Below are 27939 nucleotides of genomic sequence, written 5' to 3'. Positions count from 1 at the left end.
TTTTTACTTTAGTCTCAACATCTAGAGTTGCCATGTATAGTGCTTTTATTTTGTGCAATTGGAGCATCTTCCTTTGTAATAATAGGACATTGTTCAAGTTTTAAAAACATTTCTATGGATCTTTGAGGAAAATTAGTTATTGCATTGTGGACTGGCTCAGATTCTCTCTGAGGTTTATGTGCATGGAAGAGATGTATACTTTCACAATGATAAATGCGATGATCACCAAGATTTAATGGTTAATCTGTAATCACTCTCCAAGTCTGCAAATGTTCATGAGATCAGGAGCATCTTTAAAATATTCCTTATTTAAAATGGCCTTAATCAGGAAAGTAACTTTGATGTCAAAGCCTGTAGTTTGAATACCTGGAATATTTTGGAGAACCAATAACTACCATGGAAGTAACGTTTCCAGTCTTCTGAGACAATTGTACTTATAGTATAGGCAAGTTGCAGTTTATGGACAATTAAATTGAATTGAATAAATTTTATTAGCCAAATATGTATACATACAAGGAATTTGATTTGCTTGCAAGTAACATCACGATATACAGTAAGCAATTAAGAATAAAACATTATAATTTAAACACAATAACAATTACGTGATTTTTGAGCTTTTCGGTTATCTATATTATGTATCTATTCCTAATATTATTTGCACATATCTATCCCTTGAAATGCTCATGAAGCATTTCTTTCCAATTAAAAATGTATGTTAATTTTAATTATAATTTATCTAACTTAAATATTTTCATCTGCATCCTTCGTCTACCAACATTTTATTTGATGGTGTCAAGTATTAAATGGAAACTGTAGAAGTGTAAAGTAAGTCTTTTGGCCAAGTATTCACATACAAGGAATTTGCCTTTGTGCTCCGCCCACAAGTAACAACATGACATACAGTGACAGTTACGAATGACTCAGAAAACACTAAACATTAATCATAATAAAACATTAATGATAAAATACCATGATCAAGCATGTGAACCAACAAAATACCAGATCAAAGGGAGGATACAGATTTTTGGCTGTTGAGTAGAGCAACTACTCGTGGATAAAAACGTTTTATGTCTGGCTGCGGTAGCTTTGACAGTCCGGAGTCATCTTCCAGAGGGAAGTAATTCTAAGAGTTTGTGGCCAGGGTGAGAGGGGTCAGAGATGATCTTGCCTGCTCGCTTCCTGGCCCTTGCAGTGTACAGTTCATCAATGGAGGGAAGGTTCAGGCAAATAATCTTCTCTGCTGATCGGACGATTCGCTGCAGCCTCCAGGTGTCATGCTTGGTGGTTGAGCCAAACCAGACCAGGATGGAGAAGGTGAGAACAGACTCTACGATGGCCATATGGAATTGGACCATCATTGCCTGTGGCAGATTGTGCTTCCTCAGCTGCCGCAGGAAGTCCATCCTCTGTTGTGCCTTTTTGACTGTGGAGTCGATGGTAGCCCCCCCCTTAAGGTCCTTGGAGATGATGGTTCCCAGGAACTTAAAAGACGCCACAGATGTGACTGTGGTGTTGTTGATGGTGAGTGGGGTGAGGGGAGGTGGAGCTCTCCTAAAGTCTACAATCAATTTCACTGTCTTAAGCGCATTGAGCTCTAGGTTGTTGCAATGGCACCAGGACGCCAGCTGTGACACTTCCTGTTTGTAGGCAGATTCCTCTCCATCCTGGATCAGTCCAATCAGGGTTGTGTCATCCGCAAAGTTGAGAAGCTTGACAGAGGTGTCTGTGGAGGTGCAGTCGTTGGTGTAGAGAGAGGAGGGGAGAGAGTATGCAGCCTTGCAGTGCTCTATGCTGAGTGTTTGCGGGTCCGAGATGTACTTTCCCAGCGTCACATGCTGCTTCCTGTCTGTTAGGAAGTTGGTGATCCACTGACAGGCACAGTCAACTCGGAAGGTTTGGAGTGTAGTAGCTCTGGCACAATGGTGTTGAATGCAGAGCTAAAATGAACAAACAGGATCCTCGCATAGGGGCCCTGGCGGTCTAGGATGAAGTGCAGGCCCAGGTTGACTGCATCATCCACAGATCTATTGGCCCGATATGCAAACTGCATATCATTTCATTTCATTTATTGAATGAAATTTGGCTATATACCTCAAAATATAATAATTTGCCATACGCATGGGATTTATTAGCAGCTTCATTTATTTTTGTACTATTTCTCCTTAAAGTAGTCCTCATCCCAAAGAATTTGAAGCGTTTACAGAATAATAAAACAGTTCTGTTTGACAAAGGAAATATCAGGTTATTGTATAATAAGTAAAGATCCTGCACAGAAGCATAGTGGAATCTGCGAGCTCGTCGAGTGGCTTCTGTACCAGCCAGATTGAGGAGAATGGAGGCACGAATGTCTGGCGCTGTGGCATGATGCGCTGCACGGATATACGCAGTGAAGTCCTCTTCAAAGATGCGGCAACACTCGGCGAGGTCACCATCAAACACTAAAGGTTCAGGCTCACGAAGTGTGCCAGCCAACTAGGCGAGTAAGGGGTCCGTGATCTATGACACCATGTTGATCGCCGCCACTTTACTTCCATTTGTAGGAGGTGCAGTGCTCCATGTTGGAAGAGTCGAGTTACAGTGCCATCTAGCATCACGTGTCTGCAATCTGAGCTTCTTTATTGTCCGAAAAAATGTGACTTCTCTGTCATTGATGCCTGAAACAAGACATTGACGCCTGAAACGACCTAGGTCTGGTCCCCTTCGGTACGGCAGTTCATCAACTTCAGGACGCCTCCAACGTATGTTGCTACAGCTACAGATGTATGACATTGTTCTAACCTACAAACGTGGCAAGGACATGCACCTGGCTGACACCCTGTCACGTGCTCCATGGATGACCTGCGAGAAATCATCCACGGTTGAAGACGGCTTCCTTGTCATGACGGCCTCCTATGTTCCTTCGTCCTGTTTGGAGGACTTGGTAGCCCAAACTGCCGCTGACGATACCTTACGTTGCTCTCCTCCATCATTAAGTGTGGGTGGCCAGACAAGCAATACAGATTACCACTCCCAATCTGGCCATTCTTTGCCGTTCGTGATGAACTAGTACTACAAGAGGGCATTATCGTAAAGGGCCACAAAGCTGTAATTCCTGCCTCCTTACACAGCAAATACTTTGATGCTGTCCATGCTGGCTACCCAGGTGCAGAGGCAACTGTCCTGCGAGCGAAAAGTATGGTTTTCTGACCTGGCATGACTGATTATATTCGTGAGAAAGTAAAGTCCTGTGCAGTGTGCAACAGTTTGACACCACACCAACAAAAGCAGCCACTTCTCTCACACCCGGTTCCCGACCTCCCATGGTCCACATTGGCAACTGACATTTTTGAGTGGCATGGCAAACAATACCTGATTCTAGTCGACTCGTATTCCGGATGGTTTGAAATTGATCTGCTCAGTAGCTGCACCTCTGCAGGGGTAGTCCAGAAGCTGGCATGCCATTTCTCAGATGACGGGTCTCCTTATCAGCTACTGTCTGACAATGGCAGTCTATTTACCAGCCGGTACTTCTAAGACATTGCTACACGCTAGGGTTTTCGTCATATCACCAGCAGCCCCGAATACCCACAGTCTGGCTGAACACAGTCAGCCCCGAATACCCACAAACGGGCTGGCTGAACGTGCCGTCAGGAGTGCCAAACAAGTGATGGAACGATCCCACAGAGTAGGATCTGAGACCTGCTCAAGCTGCGCAACATCTCCCGCGACCTGATATTTGGTTTACCCGCCCAGCGACTGATGTCAAGGCAAACCCAAGCCACACTGCCTGTGGCGAAACGGAACTAATACAGCATGTGACCCACCATCTGAAATCCAGCCCAGGCCACAACAAAAGAGTAACGTTCAAAAAGGATGGTATGATAAGACGAGTAGACCACTTCCACCACTAGCCAAGGAACAGGTGGTCCGTCTACAAACCAAAAAGGGTCACGACCGCCTCGGTATAATTTCTGGAACTGCTTCCGAACCACGTTCATATTTGGTCAATGCCGATGGCGGCACCTACAGAAGTAATAGACAGCACATCCTGCCTGTGAACGAACCACTTCCATATTATCCTGACCGCACAGGTATACTTCCATCCCCGTCCAGCGGCATCGACCCTTCTATACCACCACTACCATCCGCTCCTGATCCGGTAGCTTCGCTCATGGCCATGCCGCCTCCACCCCTGCCAAGGTCTCCAGTTTCATCGCCGGGGATACATCTCCGGTGACGGGTGAAAATGCAGGACTGTACCGTACGCGTGCAGGTCGCATCTTCAAGCCCACCCTAAAGTACCCGGGTTACGTTTGAACATCCCCCCAGCTTACTTACACATACTATATGTACTTTATGTAATCAGTAGTACCTACATTTTGCATGCGATTATCATATCTATTTTATTTGGAGTTAATTCTTTAAGAGGAAGGATGTTTATTTTTAGTCCAGATCTTCATCCCCACCCTGGCACACCGGTCCAATTAACCGGTGCGTCACTCTCTCTTTCGATTTGATGCAGACCATGGGGATGAAAGCACGTTGTGTTCCCTCCACTTGTACTGCAATAAAGACTATGGTCTAACCTCTATGTGCAAGTCTGATCACTCAACAGAATGCAAAGTTGAAGTTACAATCAGATCAGCCATGATAACATTTGTAATGGAGGGAGTAGGCTTGTGGAATGGAGTGATCACTTCATGATCTTAATTATTTTATTTATGTATATTTCTATGATGTACAAAATTGAAGGCCTAATTATGTCCTTCCAATTTAATCCCACTCCCTGTGTTGAGGAGGCACGGGCTTAAAATAATTGATAGAAGGATTAGAAGAGAAAGGAGGATAATTGATATAGAACTGGAACTCACTGCCTAAGCAGGTAATAGACGCAGAAACCGCTTTAAAGGTGTATTTAAAGAACTGTGACCTACAAGACTAAAATCCTCATACTGGAAATTGCGATTTGGTTGGATAACTGCATTTGACTGGCAAGATACAGTAGAGTAAATGACTTGCTTCTGTTGAAAATGTTCGTTCAAATGTTGTGATTTATTCCTACCTTCCCCAATGAACAACGTTGTGAGTTTTATCTTCATTTAAAAATGCTGCAAAATTTAGCAGTCTAGCAAGAAAGTGGCTCAGCAGCACCCGCTCAAGGTGAATTAGAAATGGTCAACAAATGGAGTCCAGTAAGTAGAGTGATTGAGTGTGAACTATCTACTGATCTCTCATCCCTACAGTGGGGAATCTGCCAATTTATCCTGTGCCCGTTTGGACCAATTTAATTGTGAAAAACTTGTTGCGTGCTATCCAGTTAATGATAAAAGATTATACGAGATTACAATCAAACTGTCCACAGAGTACTGATAAAGGATACAACATTTAGTGCAGGATAAAATCCGATTAAAGATGTCTTTGATGAGGTAGATTGGAAGTCAGGACCGTACTTTCACTTGTGTGAGGACGCTTCAGTTACCAGATAACGGGTTGGAAGAAACTGTCCCTGTATCTGGAGGAATGCGTTTTCAAACCTCTGTAACTCTTGCCTGATGGGAGAGGGGAGAAGAGGGAGTGAGATTGGTCCTTGATTTTGTTAATGGCCTTGCAGAGGCAGCGTGAAGTATAGAAGGAAATGAGGTTTGCGTGATACTCTGGGCTGTGTCCACAATTCACTGCAATTTCTAGGGGTCTCAGATGGAGCTGTTGCCAAACCATGCTGTAATGCATTCTATGGCACGTCAGAAGAAATTGGTGAGGTTTGTTGGGGATATGCCAACATTTCTAAGCCTTCTAAGGAAGTTGAGGTGTGCTGTGCTTTCTTGGCCGTTGCTTTGATGTGGCGAGTCTAGGACATTGAAGCCGATATTGGAAATCTAAAATAAAAATAGTAAATACTGGAAATACTCAGCAGGTCACGCTGCATCTTGACTTAAAATATTAACTCCCTTTCTCTTTCCATGATTCCGGCCTGACCAGCTAAGTATTTCCAGCGTTTTCTGTTTTTATTTTGAGCAAGTTTATAACTTTTATGTGCTTGTTATAATTTTAATTCATGGACATTTTAATTGTTTAATTGATGTTTTTAAATCATCTCAGAAAATGGAAAAAGCCAAACACAATTCTCAAAAGTAAACAAATGAAAAACACTGGAATATTAACCATGTATCAAGCCACATAGGAGAAAGGCAGCTGTCAATTTAACTAAAAAATTTACTTCTGCAGAAAATTGTGACACTACTTTTCAAGTGAAGCTGAAGACCACCTTATTGATCTTCAAATTCTGATCACAGAACAAAAAAACTAGATATATTTTAGGTGCACTGGAAGCAGTATTTTTTGATCACTGATATCATTGTTGATGTGCTTTGCCATAAACGTAATATTAATGGGAATTTGGACGGCATCTCATCTGTATCATTTAATTATCTACACTTGCTCCATGGAGTATTAATATGGTTTTCAAACAGAAAATTGTATGCCATGACCTTTCAGGGAATAGAATTATAATATATTTTGAATATTCAGGTATCAGACTTGGTAGACGCAAAAAGCTGTGGTAACTCATCGGGACAGGCAGCATCTCTGGAGAGAAGGAATGGGTGATGTTTCGGGTCAAGACCATTTTTCAGACTGGTTAGGGATAAGGGAAATGAGAGATATAGATGGTGATGTGACTTGGTAACCTGATTAGCTGTGGAAGAACATTTGATATAAAATGTAAAATAATCAACCAATAATACAGGCAGATATTTTAGATTTAGAATTTATTTTACTTATTTTACATATGCCTGGCTGCACATTCTCACTGTAATATGCCTTTCCCTTGGATGTGCTGGTTTCCTTCTACATCCGATGCATACAATATCTGCAAGCAAGAGTTAGATGTCGCTCTTAGGGCTAACAGAATCAAGAGATATGGGGAGAAAGCAGGAACGGGGTACTGATTTTGCATGATCATCCATGATCATATTAAATGGCAGTGCTGGCTCGAAGGGCCAACTGGCCTATTCCTGCACCTATTTTCTACGTTTCTATCCCAGAGATTTTCTGATAGGTTAGATGACTACTATAAATTGTTCTTAAGTGCCTGTCCCACTGTACGAGGTAATTCAAGAGCTCTCCCGAGTTTAAAAAAAAAATCATATGTACGTAGCGTGTACGTCGGAGCTCGGGACGTCTCTTAGCGGCTCGTAACGCTAACGGCAGGAAACGCGGTAAGCTCGTGAAGTTTTTTCAACATGTTGAAAAATGTCCACAAGAGCCCCGAGTACCTACGAGTGGTTATTACCGTAATTCTCCCAGTTCGAATCGGGAAACTCGGGAGAACTCTTGAATTACCACGTACAGTGGGACAGCCCCTTTATTTGTAGGTGGGTGGCAAGAAAATTAGAGAAAATTTGATGAGAATGCTCTGAAAGCTGGCATCATATCAGTGGACTGATTGGCGTCCTATGTCATGAGGAAATATTAAAAGAATTATAACTAAAAACCACAAGTGAGCAGACTATGCATGCACATGGAAGCTCACGATTCAAAATTAAGGATATATTTCTTCTAATATCAGTTCAGTCATACTTGCTGTGAATAAAGTCTTCTATGTGTTTATGGAAGAGGTTTTTGTGACGAACCATTTATCTTATTGTCTGACATTTGCATTACATGCTGATCTGTATTTGTAGAAAGATCAGGCACAATTTGTTTTCATAAATGTAAATCATTCTTTTCATATTCTCAAAACCTTTGAAAGAAATAATTTGATTGGACTAAAAAATGAATAGTCCAATATTATAACTGGCATACCATTGTACCCATTATAAAACATAAAAATCACATCCTGCCAAGCCTAATGAGATAATATCAATTATTGTTAATATTGCACCTATTATTCTGCAACTAAATAAATGCATTCAACAGAAAACTATTCCATTTTAATTGATTTACTAGTTCCCCAGTTGTTATGATGCAAATTGAAATCATACATCTGTATCGGAAGTCTAGCTCTTGTCCAGCAACTTGCCCACACACTAAGTACACCTAAAATAAATGTACAGTTTGTTGTATCTTAAAGCCTTTCCATAGTTTGAAGTGTCTTTTGTAAGTTTTGCTCCAGTATTCATATGTGCAAAACTGTGATTTGATGTTAAGACAGGAGAATATGCCACTGATGAAGATGATGATGATGAAGTGGGCTCAGTACTTACTGGTGATGAGGTGGCGATTGAAGTGTTTGACCTCCCTGAAACCGGTGATGTGCTTTCTCCCACAGAGGTGGATACCAACAAGATTGCTCACAAATTCAAAGAGGTAACTAGGAATAGGAATATGAAAGTACAATCTAATCATAAGATTTCAGAAGTGAAGAAATTGGATAAAATAAAAGTAGGCACCTTAACACAAGTTTGCAGAAATGTAATGTTGGTCGTTTATAAAAGACGGGTTGGGCCATTACTGGAGTTCTGTGTCCTGTCCTGGGTATCACTTTTTGGGAAACATATGAAGGCCTAAGTGAGGGTGCAATAGGGATCAAATAAGCAAATTTTAACTATGAATCATCTGGAGAAGCAAAAGTTGTTTTCCTTGGAACATAATAGGTTAAAAGGGAACTAATGAATGCAATCATGAAAGGGCTTAACAGAATAGATAGAGACTGCCCCCATTGGCAAATGCTTTCTGAATTAGAAGCCGTAAAGTGTCATGAGGTAAAACCTTTTTGTGAAGCAAGTGATTAGAATTTAGAATGCACTGCGACGGGAATAGTGGAGGCACATTCAATTCTGGTGTTGGAAAGGGAATGACATAAGGTAATGTGAAGGGAAAAAAAGTAGAGTTAATGGGAGAAAGTAGTGGAGTGGAGCAAGCTGCAATGGAATCTGACTAAAATATCATTTGTTTTCTCTCCCATAACATCATGCAGTATGCATATAACATTACCAGTAGATATTTTCAATCTTAGATTTCTGAGCTAAAAGTCTGGATTTGTACCACATCTTTTGCATTTGTTTTGGAATCAACCAAAGTTCTTGATTACCAAAATGTACAGCTCTAGTATTCACTGTAGTAGTAAATGTGGCATTCGATTTCCATATAATGAGTTCCATCAAATGGCAATAAGATTGCAAGTTGAGTAAGGGAACAATTCCCCTGTACATAATAAAATAGTATTTTTACCAGTGCAGTAGTTTGGGGCTGGAATGTTAGGCTGGTTTATTGTGTAAATTTTCTCGATGAAGTTTACTGGTACTAACTGATGAAGAAAATAAAGCAAGTCATGGGTTCTCCTCATGTTCAGTTCATTTAACAGTCATATGATAAAGCACACATTTGAGGCCCTGAACATTTGCCTCAAGGATAGATTGTCTACATTCAAACGTTGTCACCAATTCAATTCAGTGATTCAATTATACTTTACTGTCACATGTACCGAAGGTACAGTGGAATTCTTTGTTTTTGCATACAATACACAAAGTATGTAATCTGCTACGTATTTGGTGCCAACAAAATTACAAAAGTACTCATTATAGTGCAGATGGGACTCTCTTTGTTCTCAGTGCTCCACCCCTCACCGGGTCCCTCCGTATTCTCGGTGCCCACACCATCAGGCCCTCTTTGTTCTTGGCTGCCCGACCACCTCTCCGCGGCTTGTTCTCGGCGAGGCCGCATCTCCCCCTCACACACTTCACCTTCTCCATCCCTCTCCTCTCTGGTCCTTCAGCCGTCATGCCCTGGGGTATGCCTTCCGCAGCCGACCTTGAAGGTGAGACCCCCCTGGTCCTCCTCCTACCGGCCCTTTTGTCCAGCATTAAACCCTTTAATGAATAGTAAAATATATTAACTATGAATGTTCAAAAGCAGGGAGAAACCAAATCATACAACAGTGGTTAGTCTTTACAGTAAGTGTTGTTATGTCTAAGTTGAGGCTGCAATGCGTTGATAATTAATGCAGCATGAGATCTTTGCTCTTTTAACATAATCATGTTTGATGATGTGGTGATAATTTCAGTTGGAGTGACAGGATTTTATAACAGAATATTAGTTACATATGTTTATAATGCCGAGGTCCAGCAGAGACTGCACTTCCTGAGGGTGCTCAGGAGAACAACATCACTCAGAGGCTGCTGCTGTCCTTCTATCGGTGCTCCATTGAGAGCATACTAACATACTGTGTATGCGTGTGGTACACCAGCTGCACAGCGGCTCAGAGGAAAGCGCTCCAGAGGGCCATTGACAACGCCCAGAGGATTGTCGGCTGCCCTCTCCTTACCTTGGAGGACCTACACAGTTCCCGCTGCACCAAAAAAACCCAGAATATAATAAAGGACATCTCCCACCCCGGACACTCCCTGTTTGAACTGTTGCCGTCAGGCAGACGGTACAGATCCACAAGGACAAGGACAAATAGACTAAAAAACAGTTTTTACCCCACTGCTATAAAAGCACTAAATGTGGCCGCCAAGGAGCGCAGGGGCGATACAGACTAAGGGACTGTGGTAACGGTGAAATCGACAGAAGGATGGAGGGTTGGGTGTGTATGCGTGCTTTGTCTGTGATTTTTATTTATTTGCTTATCTTTATTATTTTACCGTGGATGTTTCGTTAGCTTTAGAAATGTTTGAATGCTGCACTGACTGGCTGACATTTTAAATTTCGTTGTACATGGCCCATGTTACAATGACAATAAAGAAACTATTCTATTCTATAAAGATCAATAAATTACTTTACAGACCCAATTTCTCCTCTTGCAAAATATTTGCTTGCCTCTTATTATGGCTTAAGTAATATTGATATTCATGTGACCTTGAATCTACACTTATAAATTGTGATTAGTTTACATATGGATAATTAGTCTGCCCCATTTTCCTCTTGGAGATGTAATCTATGCATAATACGACAGAATAGTTGAAGTTATAGCACAGATGGAAGGCACTGATCTATTGACTCTGTTCAAGATAAATCCATCTACTCCTACTCGCCTAGTCTCGCCCATGGTCCTGCACATTGTTTCAGTTACGTAGTTACCTCTTGACCAATTATTGCAAATGTTTAATGATTTATTTAGCAGAAAATATTAGCATTACAAATTAATAAATCATTTTAGTTCTAGAATTACACTTTGTACCTTTTCTTGAGTCAAGAATTTTTCTAACTTTCTTTTGAAAGTAATTATTGAATGTGCTGTCATCCGTTCTGCTAATAACAGATTAAATGATTGTCAGCTTTATTGAAAATTAATTGTGAATGTAAAGTTAATATGATATCCTAGCAATACTTTTCATGTTAAGAGAAATTAGATGAGATGATTTAATCTCTGAAAGTTGTGCTGGTACCCGTGTTCTGTTTAGGTATGATTATGCCCTGTGGTTCAGTTGTTCAGTTTTTATCAGGGTGTGTTAAAAGAAGGGAACATTTTCTTAGTATAAGATATATTCTCTCCAATTGTTAGGTACCACTGAAACTTTGGTTTCAGCTAACTTTAACAAATGTAATTTCACAACTTGTATGGCACTATCCAAACTATTGCAGGTTGTCTTGCATACTTCTGGATACTTGCTTTTAGAGCAGGTTTGACAAAGTTCCAAAGCATTTGACAAGGCTGCTCTGGAAGGTTGGAAGGTTAGAATATGGATCACAAACAGACCTTTCTGTCCTGGGCCGCCTCCACTGTCAAAGTGAGGTCACATGCAAATTGGAAGAACAGTACCTCATATTTTGCTTGGGCAGCTTACAACCCAGCGTCATGAATATTGACATCTCTAACTTTGTAGCCCTTGCATTCCCTCTCTCACTGTCCCTCCACCAACGTAGTCCTCTTACTAATTTTACTGTTTGTATTCCATCATTATCACCTCGACCGGAGCCAACAATTGACCATTGTGGGCTCCTTATTTCCTGAGTCATCCCAGACTCTTGGGCTGATGAAGGGTTTCAACCTGAAATGTCACCTACTCCTTTTCTCCAGAGATGCTGCCTGACCCACTGAGTTACTCCAGCATTTTGTGTCTACTTTATGTTTCGAGGGAAATGGACCAAACACAGGCAGGTTGGGACTAGCATAGACAGGACATGACTCTGAGGTCATAGACTTTTTGACAGTTGGACAACAGTAGTAGTGAAACTTATAGACTGAGAAGTATCAAGACTAATCAGTGTGTAAACATTAATTTTGACAGCTCATGTCCCTAGTGTAATATTTTATGGATGAACAACTGAAGAAAAGAAAACACTGATAATGGCTGCATATAAATAAGAATAACAATCCACATGTAGCATCCTTAAATTTGTAATTGCAGTTCAGATGGAATTGTTTTAACTTTGAACCCTGAGCATTTGTTTTAAATCGGGTCTTTTCAGCTTTGTTGGATGTACTTTCTGACCATTTTATTTTGACCCATCTAGCTACAGATTAAGCATTCTGTTACTGAAGCTGAAATTCAGAAAATGAAAGCTAAGGTAAGATTCTACAAAACAAATTACTGTATAATGTTGTAGATCATTTAGCTCACCAAGTCATGGTATAAAGCCACTTCCAATTAAATTGTGAAAGGACCTCCTAAACCTGGTTAATATAAAAAGTTTTCTACGGCACAAACCTAAATGAATTCTTCTCTGTCTTCCTTTTCCTTAATTTGGGATTTTTTCCAGTGTAGAAGGCAAAGCCTTCAATTACGTTTGTTTTTGTTCTTACTCTTCGATTACCCTTAACCCTCACACCAGAAGGACAGATGTTTCCCATTTTGAATGCATTGAATTAGTTCATGGAGTAATTGAATCACTTGAAGTATTTACAGAGCAGGCTTCTATATTTACATAAGTGTTTTTGTTGAATGGGAGCTGGGATAAAATCTTTATTATGCATTTAGCTATTATTTTAACTGTGTCGTGATTCCTAATGTATCTGAAATATTTATTTTTAAATTTTCTTTTCCTTAAGTACAAATTTTGAACAAATAATTTTTTTATTGGCCATTAATTTAAGTTAAATTATTTGATAATATGTTCAATGTTTCAATCATTATCAAATTATTAAATGCTCTAATTTTCCATATCTTGCACTCTTTTTATATCACCTCAACTAAGTATCTTCAACTGAAGGATAATTTGATTGTATCTTCAACTGAAGGATAATACTCCCAAACCTGAATTGCGCGCTAGAATTTTGATGTAGGAAACATGGCCAGGTTCCTGCGCTTATGTTGATTTTTTTTTACTTCGTGCTTGTGCTACCTAGCTTAAATTAGCAGATAATGAAAAAGTTCAATGGGAACTCGAAAAAACACAACTGCAACAGAACATTGAAGAGAACAGAGAAAGAATGTTAAAACTGGAGAACTACTGGATTGAGGCACAGACCCTATGTCATACCGTGAATGAGCATCTGAAGGAAACCCAGAGCCAGTACCAGGCTCTAGAAAAGAAGTACAACAAAGCCAAGAAGCTCATTAAAGATTATCAGCAAAAGTAAGAAATTAAATTTATTTTTAAAAATATTAAAATAAAGCTGCGAGAATCATTCAATGAAAACTTATTTTTTAGGGAAATAGACTTTGTTAAGCATCAAGATGCTGAAAAAAAGAAATTGGAAGAAGTTGGAAAAGCACATGCAGCAGAAGTTAAGAAACTTCAGAGCAGGGTAAGATTTGAGACTAAGATGACTACTCAGATTTTGGTAAATACCTTGAATTTTTCAATACTATATATGCAGAAGTCTTAAACTTTCACTATATGTGTCCTGTATTATAGACTGTTCATCATTCAAAATGAACTTAGTGCCTGGACTTATAACTTCATGAATGTTAAATGTCTGGCAGTGAGAGTGATGAGGCTAATGGTTCTGCCTACTTAATTTTTCTTTTGGATCATATGTGCAACCATTTGGAATGACACTCCAAAAAAAAAGCCATTGCACCTGTTTACCCCTCCCCGATCAAAGGTTCTTAATGTGGCAGAAAGCAAGACCAAAGAAAACCGAAAGGGTAAACAGAACTTTTTTTCCTGTATTAGATTCTTCAGGCCTCACGTTCTCTGCCTTGCACTGAACAAAGAACTTCAAATTTTGTAGCCATCAACACTGTTACACTTACATTTTTGGTAGCAAAGCAACTAGCTTTTAACCTTAATTCCAGATTCAAGCTTCCAGGATGATAAGAGTATTTTGGGGGAAGGGGAGTGCATGGTCGCGCATATTAATGATCAGAACTCATATCCACTGAGGGTAAATTCCAGCATTTACCATATGGGTGTTTCCGTAAATAAGGGTACCAACCTGTGACATGGGTGGCCAAATTTGAAAGTTATTAAATCATAAACTACATGATTAAAAATGGGCCCACCTATGATCCCTCTAAGCCAATTTGTGATCAAAATTGATCAGAATTTGACCAAAATTTAATACACTCAAATTATTTTTTTTATGAGATTTTTTATTTATTTATAAAACATAAAAGACATATGGGACACATTGATTTCGAAGCTCCCTTAGAAAATGTCGGAACCTAACCCACCACGTAGCCCATAGTTCAAGCCAGGGTCATTATAATTGGGTTGTTTAAATTTTTTTTAAATCCCTTTATATCCCCGAAAAAAAACCTTTATAACGCTATAAATAGCTACAGAATGAGGCATCGCTAAAATAGGTGAGCAAACTAGATTTTTATTTCACGATTTAAAATTCTAGTCATTATTAGGTATTTCAATGGAAAGCTTAAACAAAATATAAACAATAAAAAGGAAACAATAAATATAAAAACGGTTCACAGGTGACCAAAGGGGCACCGCTACTCACGCTCTGCTGCAAAAACCTGGGGCATCAGAACACTATCTTATCGGGTAATAAATGATAAAAATCATAATCTGAATTTGGCTTATATAGAGTTATTTAATTGCAAAATTAATGTAATCTTTCTGGTATCAATTAGCCTAAGGATTTGATGAAAAATGACCCAAAACAAGACAAGAAAACACAGGGACATATTTGATATTTTTCATTGTAAAAACAGATTTTTTTTATTTTTGTCTCATCTCATTTTGGCTATATACCATGATCTATACTACTTAAAATACAGGATATGAAACAATGGGAAAAATACATTAAAACAGGAAAATAACCTGAAAGTTCGGAGACGTTTCACTACTGAGTGCTATATTTATGGAAACACCCATATCCATGTCGTATGTGAATGGAATAATAGATATTTTCCAACAGCTTAGTAATTTTTCTTCAGGTTTTCTTTCCCTTATACGTGCTTGTTTGAAGATCACCATCTTTTGTGCTAATTTACATTTCTGGGTGTTGTTTGGGAATTTTAATTGGTGTTCCTGCTTCCTTAAGTGAATGAAAATTCATACAATTTTAGCCTGGGTCTTTCTATTCTTGATTCATGTTCCTTTTTGACAGTTATGCTGTATTGATCATTTGTATCCACAAATTATTCCCATATCTGTTAAGTGCTACAATCCACATTTGTCTGTAAAAAATGAAGTTAAATATTTATCAAACATTTTTGCTAAATGCATAAATCTGAGATTTTACTTCGGAGTCACTACGTGAAGACCCCGCCAGTACGCATGTGTGTCATACCGTCTATCGCATTGTGTGACGACTGGCAGGATGGACGTGATTCTCCTGCCAGCAACAGACCTGAGGTAAGTTATTAAAAAAAAAATTTCAGGTTTTTCATCTTCTTGCAGGAACCTCCACTTAGAGGTCCTGCTAAAAGTCCGGGGCAAAGTCGGGACTAGCGGGAACCCCAGTCACAAACTTCCAGGGAACCCCGATAACGGGGATGCCTGCCCACGGACCAAGTCGCTCGTGAGACCGCAGAATGCGGGAAGCGAGCGGAGGTGGATTAGCCTTTCGAGCCGCTGGTGGTGGAGCCAGCGGCTTCATATAGGTGGAGAACCCGCTCGGGAGACCGCAGAACGTGGGGAGCGTGCGGCGGTGGTTTCGCCTACCGAGCCGCTGGCGGTAGAACCAGCAGCTTCATATTGGTGCTGGGGGCACCTGGAGAACTACTCCGGAGACCGCAGAACGCGGTGGATGTGCCTTCCGAGCCGCTGGCAGAAAACCAGCGACTTCATATTGGTGCTGATGGCACCCAGAGCAGATACCCCCCCCCCCCCCCCCCCCCCCCGACATTGCAAATCGCGGCTATCCCTTTTATAGGGATCGCGGGGATATCCCGGCTGCAGTTACTGCGGGGATACCCAGCTCAGGGGGGGGGGGGGGGAAACCCCGACTGGAGAACATCACGGAGAAGCCCTGCTATAGGGACCGCGGAGGTAAAGCTCGGGGGAGAAATACCCGACATGGAAACCTTTATACAAGGAGCACAGAGGGAACCCCAGCTGCAACAACTAAGACCAGGAGACCAGGCTCGGGAGGAGCGTTGCCCCTGCAGCAGAAGGTTTAAAACAGGACATGCAGGTAAAATCCTCTCAAAGGTTGTTTTGTGCTATTTTATGAGAATGTTACAGGAATGGACCGCATCCAGACTGACTGAGGAGGACCGCGGAATTGCGGGCAGTCAGCAGCGGTAGGCCGCACCTGGATCGCTATTGATCAGCTGTCTCCGACCTGGCACCTGCACAGTCGGAATCGATACCACAGACTGGCGGGAAGGCCAAGCAGAAGTCGGACAGGCCCGAAGACTCGGACGAGTCGGGCTATGAAGACTCACCGCCGGTGGGAGTGACTATGATCGCATATCCCGCATGGAGCGGTTGATGGAGCTGATGCTCCAATGTGACATGTATTTGGAGTTCTAGTCACCATGGGGGTCCTGGACAGAGGAGAGCATTAGGAGTCACTTCTGGGCTGACTCTGAAGACAGGGGTTTGGCTGAAGATACCACAAGTGTGCTTGGGGTGCAGGAACAACACAACCAGCAGTAGTAGAAGGCTGTGAATAACAACTACCAAATACCCAGCACCAGGGAACTGTATTTCGCTCAGTGTCCCTGCGGTGAACAGCTATCAGGGGGATACTGCCATTTGGGCAACCTGATGAAACAAGTCAAGAAGCTCGACAAGGGCCGTTGGGCTCATGAAGGCCACATCATCACACAAGACCTCACATCTCCAGCAGCAGCACCCCTACGCACCCACCAGCAAACCACGATACACTGAAGCTGGTGAAAGCTTGAAGGCCGTACAACCAAGACAAAGGTCTTTTTAGGCCAGCCCAGAACGGCCTTCCTGGAAGATGCGCCAACCCCATACTCGAGCTCCTCTACCTCCCAAGAGCAGGTGCAAAATCATGCACACATGGTTGTGGCAGCTCCTGGGTCGGGTTGCATAAGTCCTCCCAATCGGATGTGGAAGGATGAAGCTGATTGAGGCAACTCCTGGAAGTTCCCCATCCGGCGGTGTGAATGTAGGGAGCCACACCATGATGTCTCCTGTCACGGATACAAGTTGGTAATATTTACACTGGTTTGAATATTTACCCTGATTTGGGATAACATAAGATTAGTTTATACTGCACAACAGGTATGGTTGGAGTAGCCTTTCAATGCAGGCTCACAATTATGGAGATGTGGACTGATCATTGTCAACAGCCTCAAACCGCGTGCAGTATAGACATTTCTGAATAACTTCCATGTGATCATTTCCGCTCACAGGGTTCGGAGATAATTGAAATTTAACTGGATGAGGCAATGAGACACTCAGTAGCGTTGCAAAATGGGTTAACTTCAGTTTCCAGATTATTTACCAAATCACTACAATCAGTGCTTTGACTGCACAGAGCTAACAAATAAGTGTTATGGCCAATCTGGATGATATTGAACATACTGAATTTTACTAAATTAGCCTATCAGCCACATAGCTATATTTGATAAATTGGGGTTCTAACCCATCCAGTTAAATTTAAATCAAGCTGATACCAACTGAAACTATTGATTATTGGAATACAATCAATCCATTTATTTGTCTGGGATTCGGCTCTGAGACAAAAGATTAGACATCTGCTATTCGCAGCTGAAACTATCAAAGTCACAATGGTGGACGAACAGTATTCAGCGTTGCTCCACTAAACCTCTCATCCGTAAATCTTCAGTCATTCACAAACTGATGCTATTGCTCAAAGATGGGGAATTTACTAATACCATCTCTAGTTACGGAGGCAGATGGGATTAGCACGAGTTATCAATTGTTCAGTCATGGTATCAACTGCCAATGGACACCAGGTGCGTTCTGTGCATTAAAGGGTGTGTGAATATGCATAATCTGCATGCACAAGTCCTAGGTGATACACTTTGGTGGTGTAATATGTTAATCACTAAGGTACAATCAAATCAAAGTATCCGGTGATAGTTTTACCTAACCGCATTTAGCACTGGTGTATTATCATGCAAATCAATGACAACACAGAATGAATGTGCGATCACAAGGTATTTAATGACATTGTGAATCGATGGAACACTAACGATCGAGATGCTTGCATCCAGGCTCAATCACCAGTTGCAAAAATACGCGGCATATCAGTGGCGAAGGGTGCATTCTTGCTACACAAGGGAGGAATGGTCTGTTATGTCTTCCTCCATTTGGCCTCATAGGACGGGTCATTCCCGCTTCCGGCTTTTCATAGTGCCTGCCTGGGTGATTTACCCATGGTTCCCGCTAATGTGGGGAATGAGCATAAAACCTTACATGGTTATTTCTGGGCACAAAGATGCTGGTTCAGTTGTGATGTTGATACCATCCTCTGCATGATATAATCAATTCATTGACTTACAGACTCTGAGAGACCGTTCCGGCGGCTCGGGTTGTCAAACTTAAAGCATTCGGAGTGCTCACTGCAGATTGCAGGAATAGCATCAAATAGCAGCATTCCTCATAGGAGATGGGAAGTATTGTTTATGCTTCTTTACGTTTAACTCGGCACGGATGACTGACATCTTGAAATTCAGTCTTATGGGATTATAACATTAAGTTAATATTCCATTTACTGCGCCTGAAGTACCTCCTCATCGTTTGACTGCGGTGAACATAAACCACTCTGTCCGGTCTCACCCTCTGACATCTAGATTATGAAGGGTATCATCAACTTAAAACCTCCCAGGTCTAGGGATGCAGAGATATGGGTTGTTAACATTGTGCTACGTCACTTCGCCGATGGGCACCAGCGACATCCCTGTCCTTGGTCAAACTCACTTACTAGTGGTTATGCCATGGTGCTGAGTACAGCGCTACGGGTCCAGTCAATGCTGCACTGGATAGGATGATCATACCTGTGGGCTATAATAAACATGTTTTGTTCATGATTAGTCAAGCAGAGTAGACAGGGACATAAGACCAAACTAGATGTTGCATATCCCATGGACCTTGGGTTGCGTGTAATCACGCATCTACACCAGTATGTCAAGGTCCTTAAGAGTCTTATAGACTCTGACTAGCTATATTGTTAGTTACATAACCTCGTTAGAAGGAATCACTACAAACCTTCTCCAGAGGATTAAATGGGTCTGGCATATACTGGAGTGAACATTGACATTTTGAGTCTCACTCCACCAGGACCGCTATACCTCAGCAGCAGGGTAATGGACCACATCCTAGCGGCTGCAGGATGGTCAAACTATTGATCTGTCCAAATATTCAGATCAAACTCATTGCCAGATTGGGGGTATTTGCCAACTCTATGTTAGGTATGTTTCCTCCCGGTTGAGGGAGGTTACTATTGCACTATTGTTCATTAATAGCATCAATATGTCTATATCAATGTTATGTCTGAATGCAATATTAATGTTCATTCATCATTGGCCTACTGATGCAGTGTGTGACGCCTGGACTTGTTTTTCACGGCATGAAATCACAGCGCTTTAAAATCTTCACGTAGTCACTCACGTGACTCCGAAGTAAAATAGTAAGATTAAACGAGAACTTACCAGTTTGAAGTTTGATCTTTATTTTATGAGGAGTAACGTTGAGGGATTACGCGCCCTCCGCTCCCAGCCCTCTATCATAAAGGTCAACTGGTATTATGGTTCTCTTATCTTACTATGTTCAGTTCAATAACTGTTGTCTGTGATTTCACACCGCTGCTTTGAAGATTGACACCCATGCGTACTGGCGGGGTCTTCACGTAATCCCTCAACGTTACTCCTCATAAAATAAAGATCAAACTTCAAACTGGTAAACTCGTTTAATCTTACTATTATCCACTATTGTGGTAAAAATAGCAAGGCAGATTACAAGGCAGATTACAAAGGTAGACAATGGTGAATTTATCAAATTGTATACCACAGAAAGCAGTGAAGCAAAATCTTTAAATACATTTAAGGATCCAAATGTAGTTTTTAGTGACCAAGGGAAATGAGAAAACAGGAACAGGATAGTGAATTTGGATGATTAGCCATGGCCATATTGAGTGATTAGCCATGGTCATATAGAGTGTCAGAGCTGGCTTAAAGGACTGGAAAGTCCTGCAGAGTCTTGAAGCTGGAACGTGTGCAGAGGAGATGTACAAGATGTGTCAGTGCTATAGGAGTTCGATTTATGATCAGGAAATACTACTGAATGGATGTAAAAGTGTTCAAAACCATGAGGATTTGTTCTAGCGGTTCATGGACCAATAACCAAAGAGCATAGATTTAAAACAATTAGAAAAATATATTTTCAGCAGGAATCAACATTCAACCATTTTGATGCGAGTCACTTGCATCACATATAAGTGATGCAAATCCAGTCTTTTTGGGAATCCTCTGAGATATTACGGTGGAGAATCACTATTCGGATCTACTACCAGTTAAAATCTGTGATTGGCACGCCCTCCCTTCTTCCCCATCCCTTCCCATTCCTTTCAAATCGAATGGCTACGTGGTTAAGAGAATAATTTTTTAAATGTTTTTCAGTGAATATTTCATTTTAATCATTAAATATTCTTAATTTTAATTGTTTGCATAAACATTAGTAGCTTTTAAATGTTTCTGAATGTCAAATATGATTAATATTGGGATTGGTTTATTATTGTCACATGGCCAAGATACAATGAACATTTTGTTTTGTATGCTAGAACAAAAAATAAAAATTAAGTTTAGAATTTACATCAATGAAAGCCAAGTGCATGGTCCACAACAAGGTAGATTGGAAAATTCAGAATTTCCCCCAACATATGAGCGATCTGGTCTGTACAATAGTCTGATTACAGCAGAGAAGAAGCTGTTGTTGAATCTGGTATACGTGCTTTCAATCTTTTGTATCCTCTGCACGAGAGGAGAGGGTGTAAGTGGTCTTTTAATATTTTGGCTGATTTCTTGAGGCAGCATGAAGTGTAGACGAAATCTGTGAAATTAGGAAGGGGGAGTAGTATGGTTTATGTGATGGAATAGACTTACTGCAACAGCCCAGCTGATTACAGGTGGATGGGGATTCCAAAAAGCAGATTGGGTCCTGGAAAAACTGGGCCTTAGATTTTGAAATTAAGAGACATATGTTAGTAGCAGAAGAAGGGGAAAAAATAGTGTAGTTGGTGGTTAAGAGTTGAAGGAGGAGTTAATTTAACAGGACAACTCACGGTGACGCAACAGTAGAGTTGCTGCCTTACAGCACTAGGAACCCAGGTTTAATCCTGAATACGGGTGCTGTCTATACAGAGTTTGTACGTTATCCCCGTGACCTGTGTGGGTTTTCTCCGGGAGCTCCAGTTTCCTCCCACACTCCAAAAACGTAAAATTGTAAATTGTCCCTAGTGTGTAGGATAGTGTTAGTGTGCGAGATCGCTGGTTGGCACGGATACGGTGGGTCGAAGAGCCTGTTTCCATCCTTTGACCCACCGTATCCGTGCCCTGACCTTTCTTCACTACTGATCTCTGTCATTTCATGGTCTTCATGATTCGCCATCCTGCCTGGTGTCAGGGGATTTACTGCCTTGTAGCTAGCCCAGTGCTGCTGGTGGATGGAAGGAGGCCACCCGTTTAAATTCTGCCTTGCAGTTAAATTCAGCAAAATATTTGAGAAACACCAAGTCTATGATTCTACAAAATTAAAAACAGGTTATGCTGGACCATATTATTCTACAATTATTCATGATCTTATTAAGTTACAACCAGAGGTCATTACCTAAACTTTGTAGCCATTAGTTAATAATAGACCATGTAGATGTACAATTATAGATTAATTTAAATATGATTGGTCATATATAAAAGTTTGTTAACTTCCCTCAAAACAAGCTGCCTAATGTCAAGCAAACGGATTAATATTATAAGACCCTCACTTCCTTATTTAATGGATGAAACCAGTTAAATTAATGTTTATTATGTTTATGATATTGTATCTCACCACAGATGAAATAAAACATAATTTTCTAGATTACAGAATTGAAGGTCGAACTTCAAAAATTGACACGAGCCAATGGGACGCAAGTGAACAACAATAATAATATCTTTGGAGAGGAGCAAGACAGGAGAATATCAATGGATACAACTAGAGAGACACCAATTGAAGCAATTGAAACCTTGACAAGAATACAGAAGAATCACCACAACAGTTCAATTGAAGGTGTGGGTAGGGATAAACTCTGATACAAGGATGCTTAAACATTTTCTACCCTTTTGGCCTGGTTTGGTGAAGTTGACTGGAATATCTATTATTACTGATGATAAGGCATGAAAACAGTATCTGAAATAGAGAATTTTCGGCTAGAAATTAAAAACCAGAAGTTAAAAAAGTTTTTAAAAAAATGTGGAGTTTGATTCATAATTTGTAGACCATACAGGGTTCTACCAGTCTGAAGTAGGTCCTGACCCGAAACATCGCCTGTCCATTCCCTCCACAGATGCTGCCCGATCCACTGAGTGTTTGCTCAGGATTCCAGTATCTGCCGTTTCTTGTGTCTCCAGGTTTCTACCATGTCAGCTGAGAACCTGGAATTGGACTTGGTGTTCAGAATAACAGACTGGGTAACAAAAAACAGTGAGCTAGTTTGTTCAATTTCCCAAGTTATATTGGAGTAGCATTTTTCTGGATATGTAGAAAATATTTCATTGTTTTTCTCATTTGTGGTATTGGGAAATTAAGACAATCCATTTGCTGCAAAATATCCAACCTTTGATTACTACCTCTGGCAGATAACATTAAGGACTCTGACAGATAACATGAAGGGAAATCCTAAGAGATTACATTAAGGGGAAAAACGGTAACTAGAAAGAAAATAGGGCCACTTAAAACAAAGTGGTCACTTCGAGGAGATGCTGGATGTCCTCAGGAATATGAAGATAGATAACTCTCCTAGGCCTGTTCAGATATATCCAAGGTCATAGGGAAGTTAGAGAAGAAATTACAGGATCTCTAGCTGCGATATATGAAACATTATATATCGGTGGGGGGCGCTGCAAGCTGACAGCCCTGCCAGCAGCGTGTCAGTTTTTTCTACTTTTTAAATTTTTTTAGTGTGTTTAAATGTATGTTTTTAATTTTTCTTTGTGTGTCTTGTGTGGGAGGTGGTTTGGGGGGGTAAGGGGGATCCTCCACGGAGAGGCGACTTTTTCCATGTCGCCCCCCCGTGGCATAACATCGAGGATCGGTGTGGCCTTTCCCGGAGATGCGTCCGGGGCTTCAGCAGCGTGACTCTCGGCGTGGGGCGGGTGAGCCCTCGCTGGGGCTCGCCGGAGGGGAGCGCTCCATTCACTGGCCCGCGGCAGCCTGAAGCCGCGGTCTGCAGAGCTCCAGCTGGCGTGACGTCTGCAGCCTGGGATCCCTCGTGGGGACCTGGGAGAAGAAGAAGCTCCCACCGCCGGCCCGCGGCCAACTTTTACCGTGGGCGTGGCGTGGACTTACCATCAGGAGCGGGGTTCCTTGCCAGGGACCCCTGGAGGGGAGCTTCGACCGCCAGCCCTGCGGTCTGCGGTGCTTCTGGCTGCAGCGCAGCGGGAAATTTAAATCTTCGACCGCCGACCTGCGGCCTACACCAACCTGAAGCCGCGGTCTCCGGTGGGGGCGGCACCGATTCAGGACTTACCTTGACTTTCATTCATCTGGACGCTCGCAGCGGCGGCTGCGGAGGGGTGAGGTCCCGACCATGGGGGAAAATGGAGGAGGACTGGCCAAATTTTGTGCCTTCCACCACAGTGATGAATGCTGTGGTGGATGTTTGTGTTAAATTTTTTATCGTGTTTTTGTGTGTTCTTTTTCATTGTACCGCTGCTGGCAAATTCATTTCACTTGCACTTTGTGCAAGTGAAATGAACAAATAAAACTGATTGTATTGTATTGTATTGTATAACATCATTCGGCACGGGTGAGGTGCCAGAAGACTGGAGGGTGGCTAATGTTGTGCCTCTATTTCAGAAAGGCTGCAAAGAAAATTGTGGGAAGTATAAACCAATTAGCCTAACATCTGTTGTAGGCAAGTTACTGGAGAGTATCCTGAGGAATAAGATATACAGTAAACCCTCATTTTAACAGACCCCCTTATAAGGAAAAATGTATAGATGCGATTGGAGCTGTCTGACTACATATTCATGAATTAAGAGAAACTGCATCGATGTTTTCCCTTTTAAAACAAGTATTCAAAGCATGGAGCACATTCAGGAGTGATGATTGACAAGCTATTAGGTTTTGTCTTGTAGGAAGTGATGGCATGCAAACCCTTTTATATCTACCGAACATCCGTCTCATATTCCAGTTCAAATGCCTCTTTGCTTTACGGATGGTCTTATTAATGTCTTACCTGGCCATCCTAAACGACCCCGCATTGTCAGACTTGACTAAAAGATCAGGTCCTCAGATGATCGTAGTGGGAACTCGCTTCTCCACACGAGGGAACAGCACCTCATATTTTGCTTGGGTAGTTTACAACCCAGCAGTATGAATATTGATTTCTCTAATTTAAAATAACCCTTGCATTCCCTCTCTCTCCGTCCATCCCCATCCTAGTCGTCCTGCTAGTTTCACTGTTCATATCCCTTCGATATCACCTCTTCCACAGCCAACAATGGAACATTGTGGACTCCACCTTTCCTTGGTCATGTATCTTTTCATACCTTTAGTTTCCCTGTCCCCTGATTCTCAGTCTGAAGAAGGGTATCGACACAAAACTTCACCTATTCCTTTTCTCCCGAGATGCTGCCTGATCCACTGAGTTACTCCAGCATTTTGTGTCTACCCTTGGTATAAACCAGCATCTGCAGTTCCTCCCTAAATGGTAGTAGAATGTTCTTCAAACTAGCATTGTTGAAGTCCCTGGCTATGATAGGGAAGGGGCTAGGATTTGCCATTTGGTGTTTGTTGACCAGAGTGTACAGCTTCTGCAATGTCTGCTTAGGATGGTTTGCAGACCGCAGTTATGATGATGGAAGTAAATTCCCTTAGGTGGTAGAAGGGACCATACATCACTGCTAGATGTTCCAGGTGTGAGGAACAGGGGTTTTACAGCCGATTTACAAGACGATTACACATGTGCATAATGATGAGTTTACCATGAGGCAGACACCGCTGCCGCTCCCTTTACCTGATGACACTGTTTAGTCCATGCGATGGATCGGGAAACCTTCAGACGGTAGGGCTGAGTCTGGGGAGTTGGAGGTAAGCCATGTCCCTCTGAAACAGAGAATGCATCATTCTCTTACTTCCCTTATTGGTATAGCAATCTTGCCTTGAAGTCCTCAATCTTATTTTCTTAGCACTGGCCAATAGGATACAACGGGTAGTGTAAGTTATAAATCTTATAGTTATAGTGTAGGTTATAAATCTTCTCTGCACCCTTACCAGCTTGACAATATCTTTCCTATAACATGGTTACCAGAACTGAACACAATACTCTAAATGCAGCCTCGCCAACGTCTTGTATAACTGCAACATGACCTCTCAACTTCTAGACTCAACACTTTGACTGATGAAGGCCAATATGCCAGAAGCCTTTTTGTGCACCCTATCCACCATGGTGCTACTTTCAACGAATTATGTTTTACAGCATACATACAGGCCATTTGACCCAACAAGTATCAGTTCAGTTTTTAATATTCGCATTGATAAAAGTATAAATGCAAAGAACATTACATAATTGGAACTGTATGTTGCATTTGCTGTTTGTGATATTATCTTGGGAGATACAGGCTGGCAGTTGAGCAGCTGGTAGAGCTGTTGCCTCGCAGCGCCAGAGCCTCGAGGTCAATCGTTTGCACATTCTCCCTGTGACCACATGGGTTTCCGCCGGGTACTCCAGTTTTGTCCCACAATCCAAAGACGTGCAGGTTTACATGTTAATTGGCCTCTGTAAATTGCTCCTATTGTATAGAGGGTGGGTGTGAAACGGGGATAGCACAGAACTAGTGTGAACAGGTGATCGATTGTCATCGTGGACTCAGTGGGCTGGTTGAAGGGCCTGTTTCCATGCTACATCTCTAAACATACATAGTTTTGATTTCATGAATATTTGTTGCTCATCTGTAATAGATGTATTTTAATCATTCACAGGAGAAACTGAGTCTTCAACCATAAAGTCAACTGACACTGATGAGGTTGTCGGTAAGTTTTCCATAACATTCAGATGTATCTGCACCACTGTTAGGGGATATGGAGAAAAAGTTCAGGATATGGGGGAAAAAGCAGGAACGGGGTACTAATTTTGGATGATCAGCCATGATCGTATTGAATGGCTCAAAGGGCCGGATGGCCTACTCCTTCACCTATTTTCTGTTTCTATGTTTTACTGTATTCTATGCTCAAAGATGTAAAATGTCTTGATAGATAAGGTTTTAAATTGCATGGCTGTAACCAAGTTCATTTCTGATGATCAATGATTAATTATGTACAAAGCTTTAGACTTAACATTATATATTTTGGTATTTCTAAACATGCCTCAATGGTGTAATAGGGAAAGAGGAGAAGTAACTAAAAGGATGGTTAAGGAAGGAAGATTTTGAGATGGATTCTTAAAGGATATGGAGATTCATATGCAAGATGAAACCTCCGAGTTTTTTTAATTATTATTTTTTAATTATTTTTTTATGTTTCTTAGAAGCAATTGTACATATAAAATGATCGACATAGCAGATATACAATTTTCGTACAGCTTCAGTTTTAACATTTTATAAACTATTAACTAGATAGAAAAAAAAGGGAAAAAAGGAAAGAAAGAAGAAAAGAAAAAAAAGCAAAGAAAAAAAAAACAGAACTAGAAAAAGTGAAAAAGAAGCGGACATATATCCAACTACCCTTCCGTACGCCCGCTCACCCAGCCCTACCATCGGTTTTGAGTTTGTGTTCAACCATTATGTTGTTGAAGAAATTCAACAAAAGAAGACCATATTTTTGAAAATTGGTCTTGTTTGTCAGTCAAGCCGAACCTTATTTTTTCTAGATGTAGTGTCTCGGTCATTTCTGTGATCCACATCTTCACTGTGGGGACTGTTAATTTTTCCAGAAATTAAGTATACGTTTTTTCGCAGTTATTAAATCGTAATCAAGGAAGCATCTTTGAAATATCGTTAGATCAGCGGTTCAGAGTTGTTTATATCGGAGTGGAGGTTGGCTGCTGGTTCTGCCAGAAGTATACAGAATTATGAGGAGCTTAGCTATAGTAGGAAACTTCTCCACAGAAGAAGTGTCAAAAAAACAAGAGGGCATTGGTTTAGAATAAGAGGCAATAGTTTTAGAAGCATTCTGTGGGAAAACGTTTTCATTCAGAAAGCAGTTGGAATCTAGAACGCACTGCCTCTTTGGATGGTGGAGACAAATGCTGTCAGTAATGAAGTATCTTGACAAAGACAAATTGGCAAGGCAGAGAAGGCTATGAACAAAGTGCTTGTTGATGGGTGGTTCAGAGAATGTTCACTTGGCTAATGCTAAGTATGGAGAAGTTGTCCTATGAGAAAATGTTAAATAAGTAGTTACTCTGATCTCTGATGTTCAGAAAAATGAGAGATGTTTATACTGGAAGATTTAAGATTCTTCGAGAGCTAGATAAGGTAAATGCTAATAAGATATTCACTTTTGTGGAGAGTGTATGATCTCCAAATAACAGGT

The 27939-nt window shown here is 41.2% G+C and overlaps 1 protein-coding gene across 5 annotated transcripts in view; it reads left to right on the top strand.

Moving 5' to 3' along the window:
- Positions 1-27939, top strand: part of ppp1r9a (protein phosphatase 1, regulatory subunit 9A) — a 116902-nt gene that overhangs the window by 44052 nt on the left and 44911 nt on the right. For 4 of the 5 annotated variants that reach the window (XM_055662567.1, XM_055662577.1, XM_055662542.1 and 1 more), the window contains exons 6-11: positions 8128-8286; positions 12376-12429; positions 13208-13437; positions 13513-13609; positions 22284-22479; positions 26389-26439. In XM_055662567.1, coding sequence (XP_055518542.1) covers positions 8128-8286; positions 12376-12429; positions 13208-13437; positions 13513-13609; positions 22284-22479; positions 26389-26439 — 787 coding nt within the window. The remainder of the gene's footprint in view (positions 1-8127; positions 8287-12375; positions 12430-13207; positions 13438-13512; positions 13610-22283; positions 22480-26388; positions 26440-27939) is intronic. The other variant, XM_055662550.1, reaches the window with a different exon arrangement.

Source organism: Leucoraja erinacea, chromosome 2, assembly GCF_028641065.1.
Source record: "Leucoraja erinacea ecotype New England chromosome 2, Leri_hhj_1, whole genome shotgun sequence".
Lineage (NCBI taxonomy): Eukaryota > Metazoa > Chordata > Chondrichthyes > Rajiformes > Rajidae > Leucoraja > Leucoraja erinaceus.
This window is presented reverse-complemented; position numbering and strand designations above follow the sequence as displayed.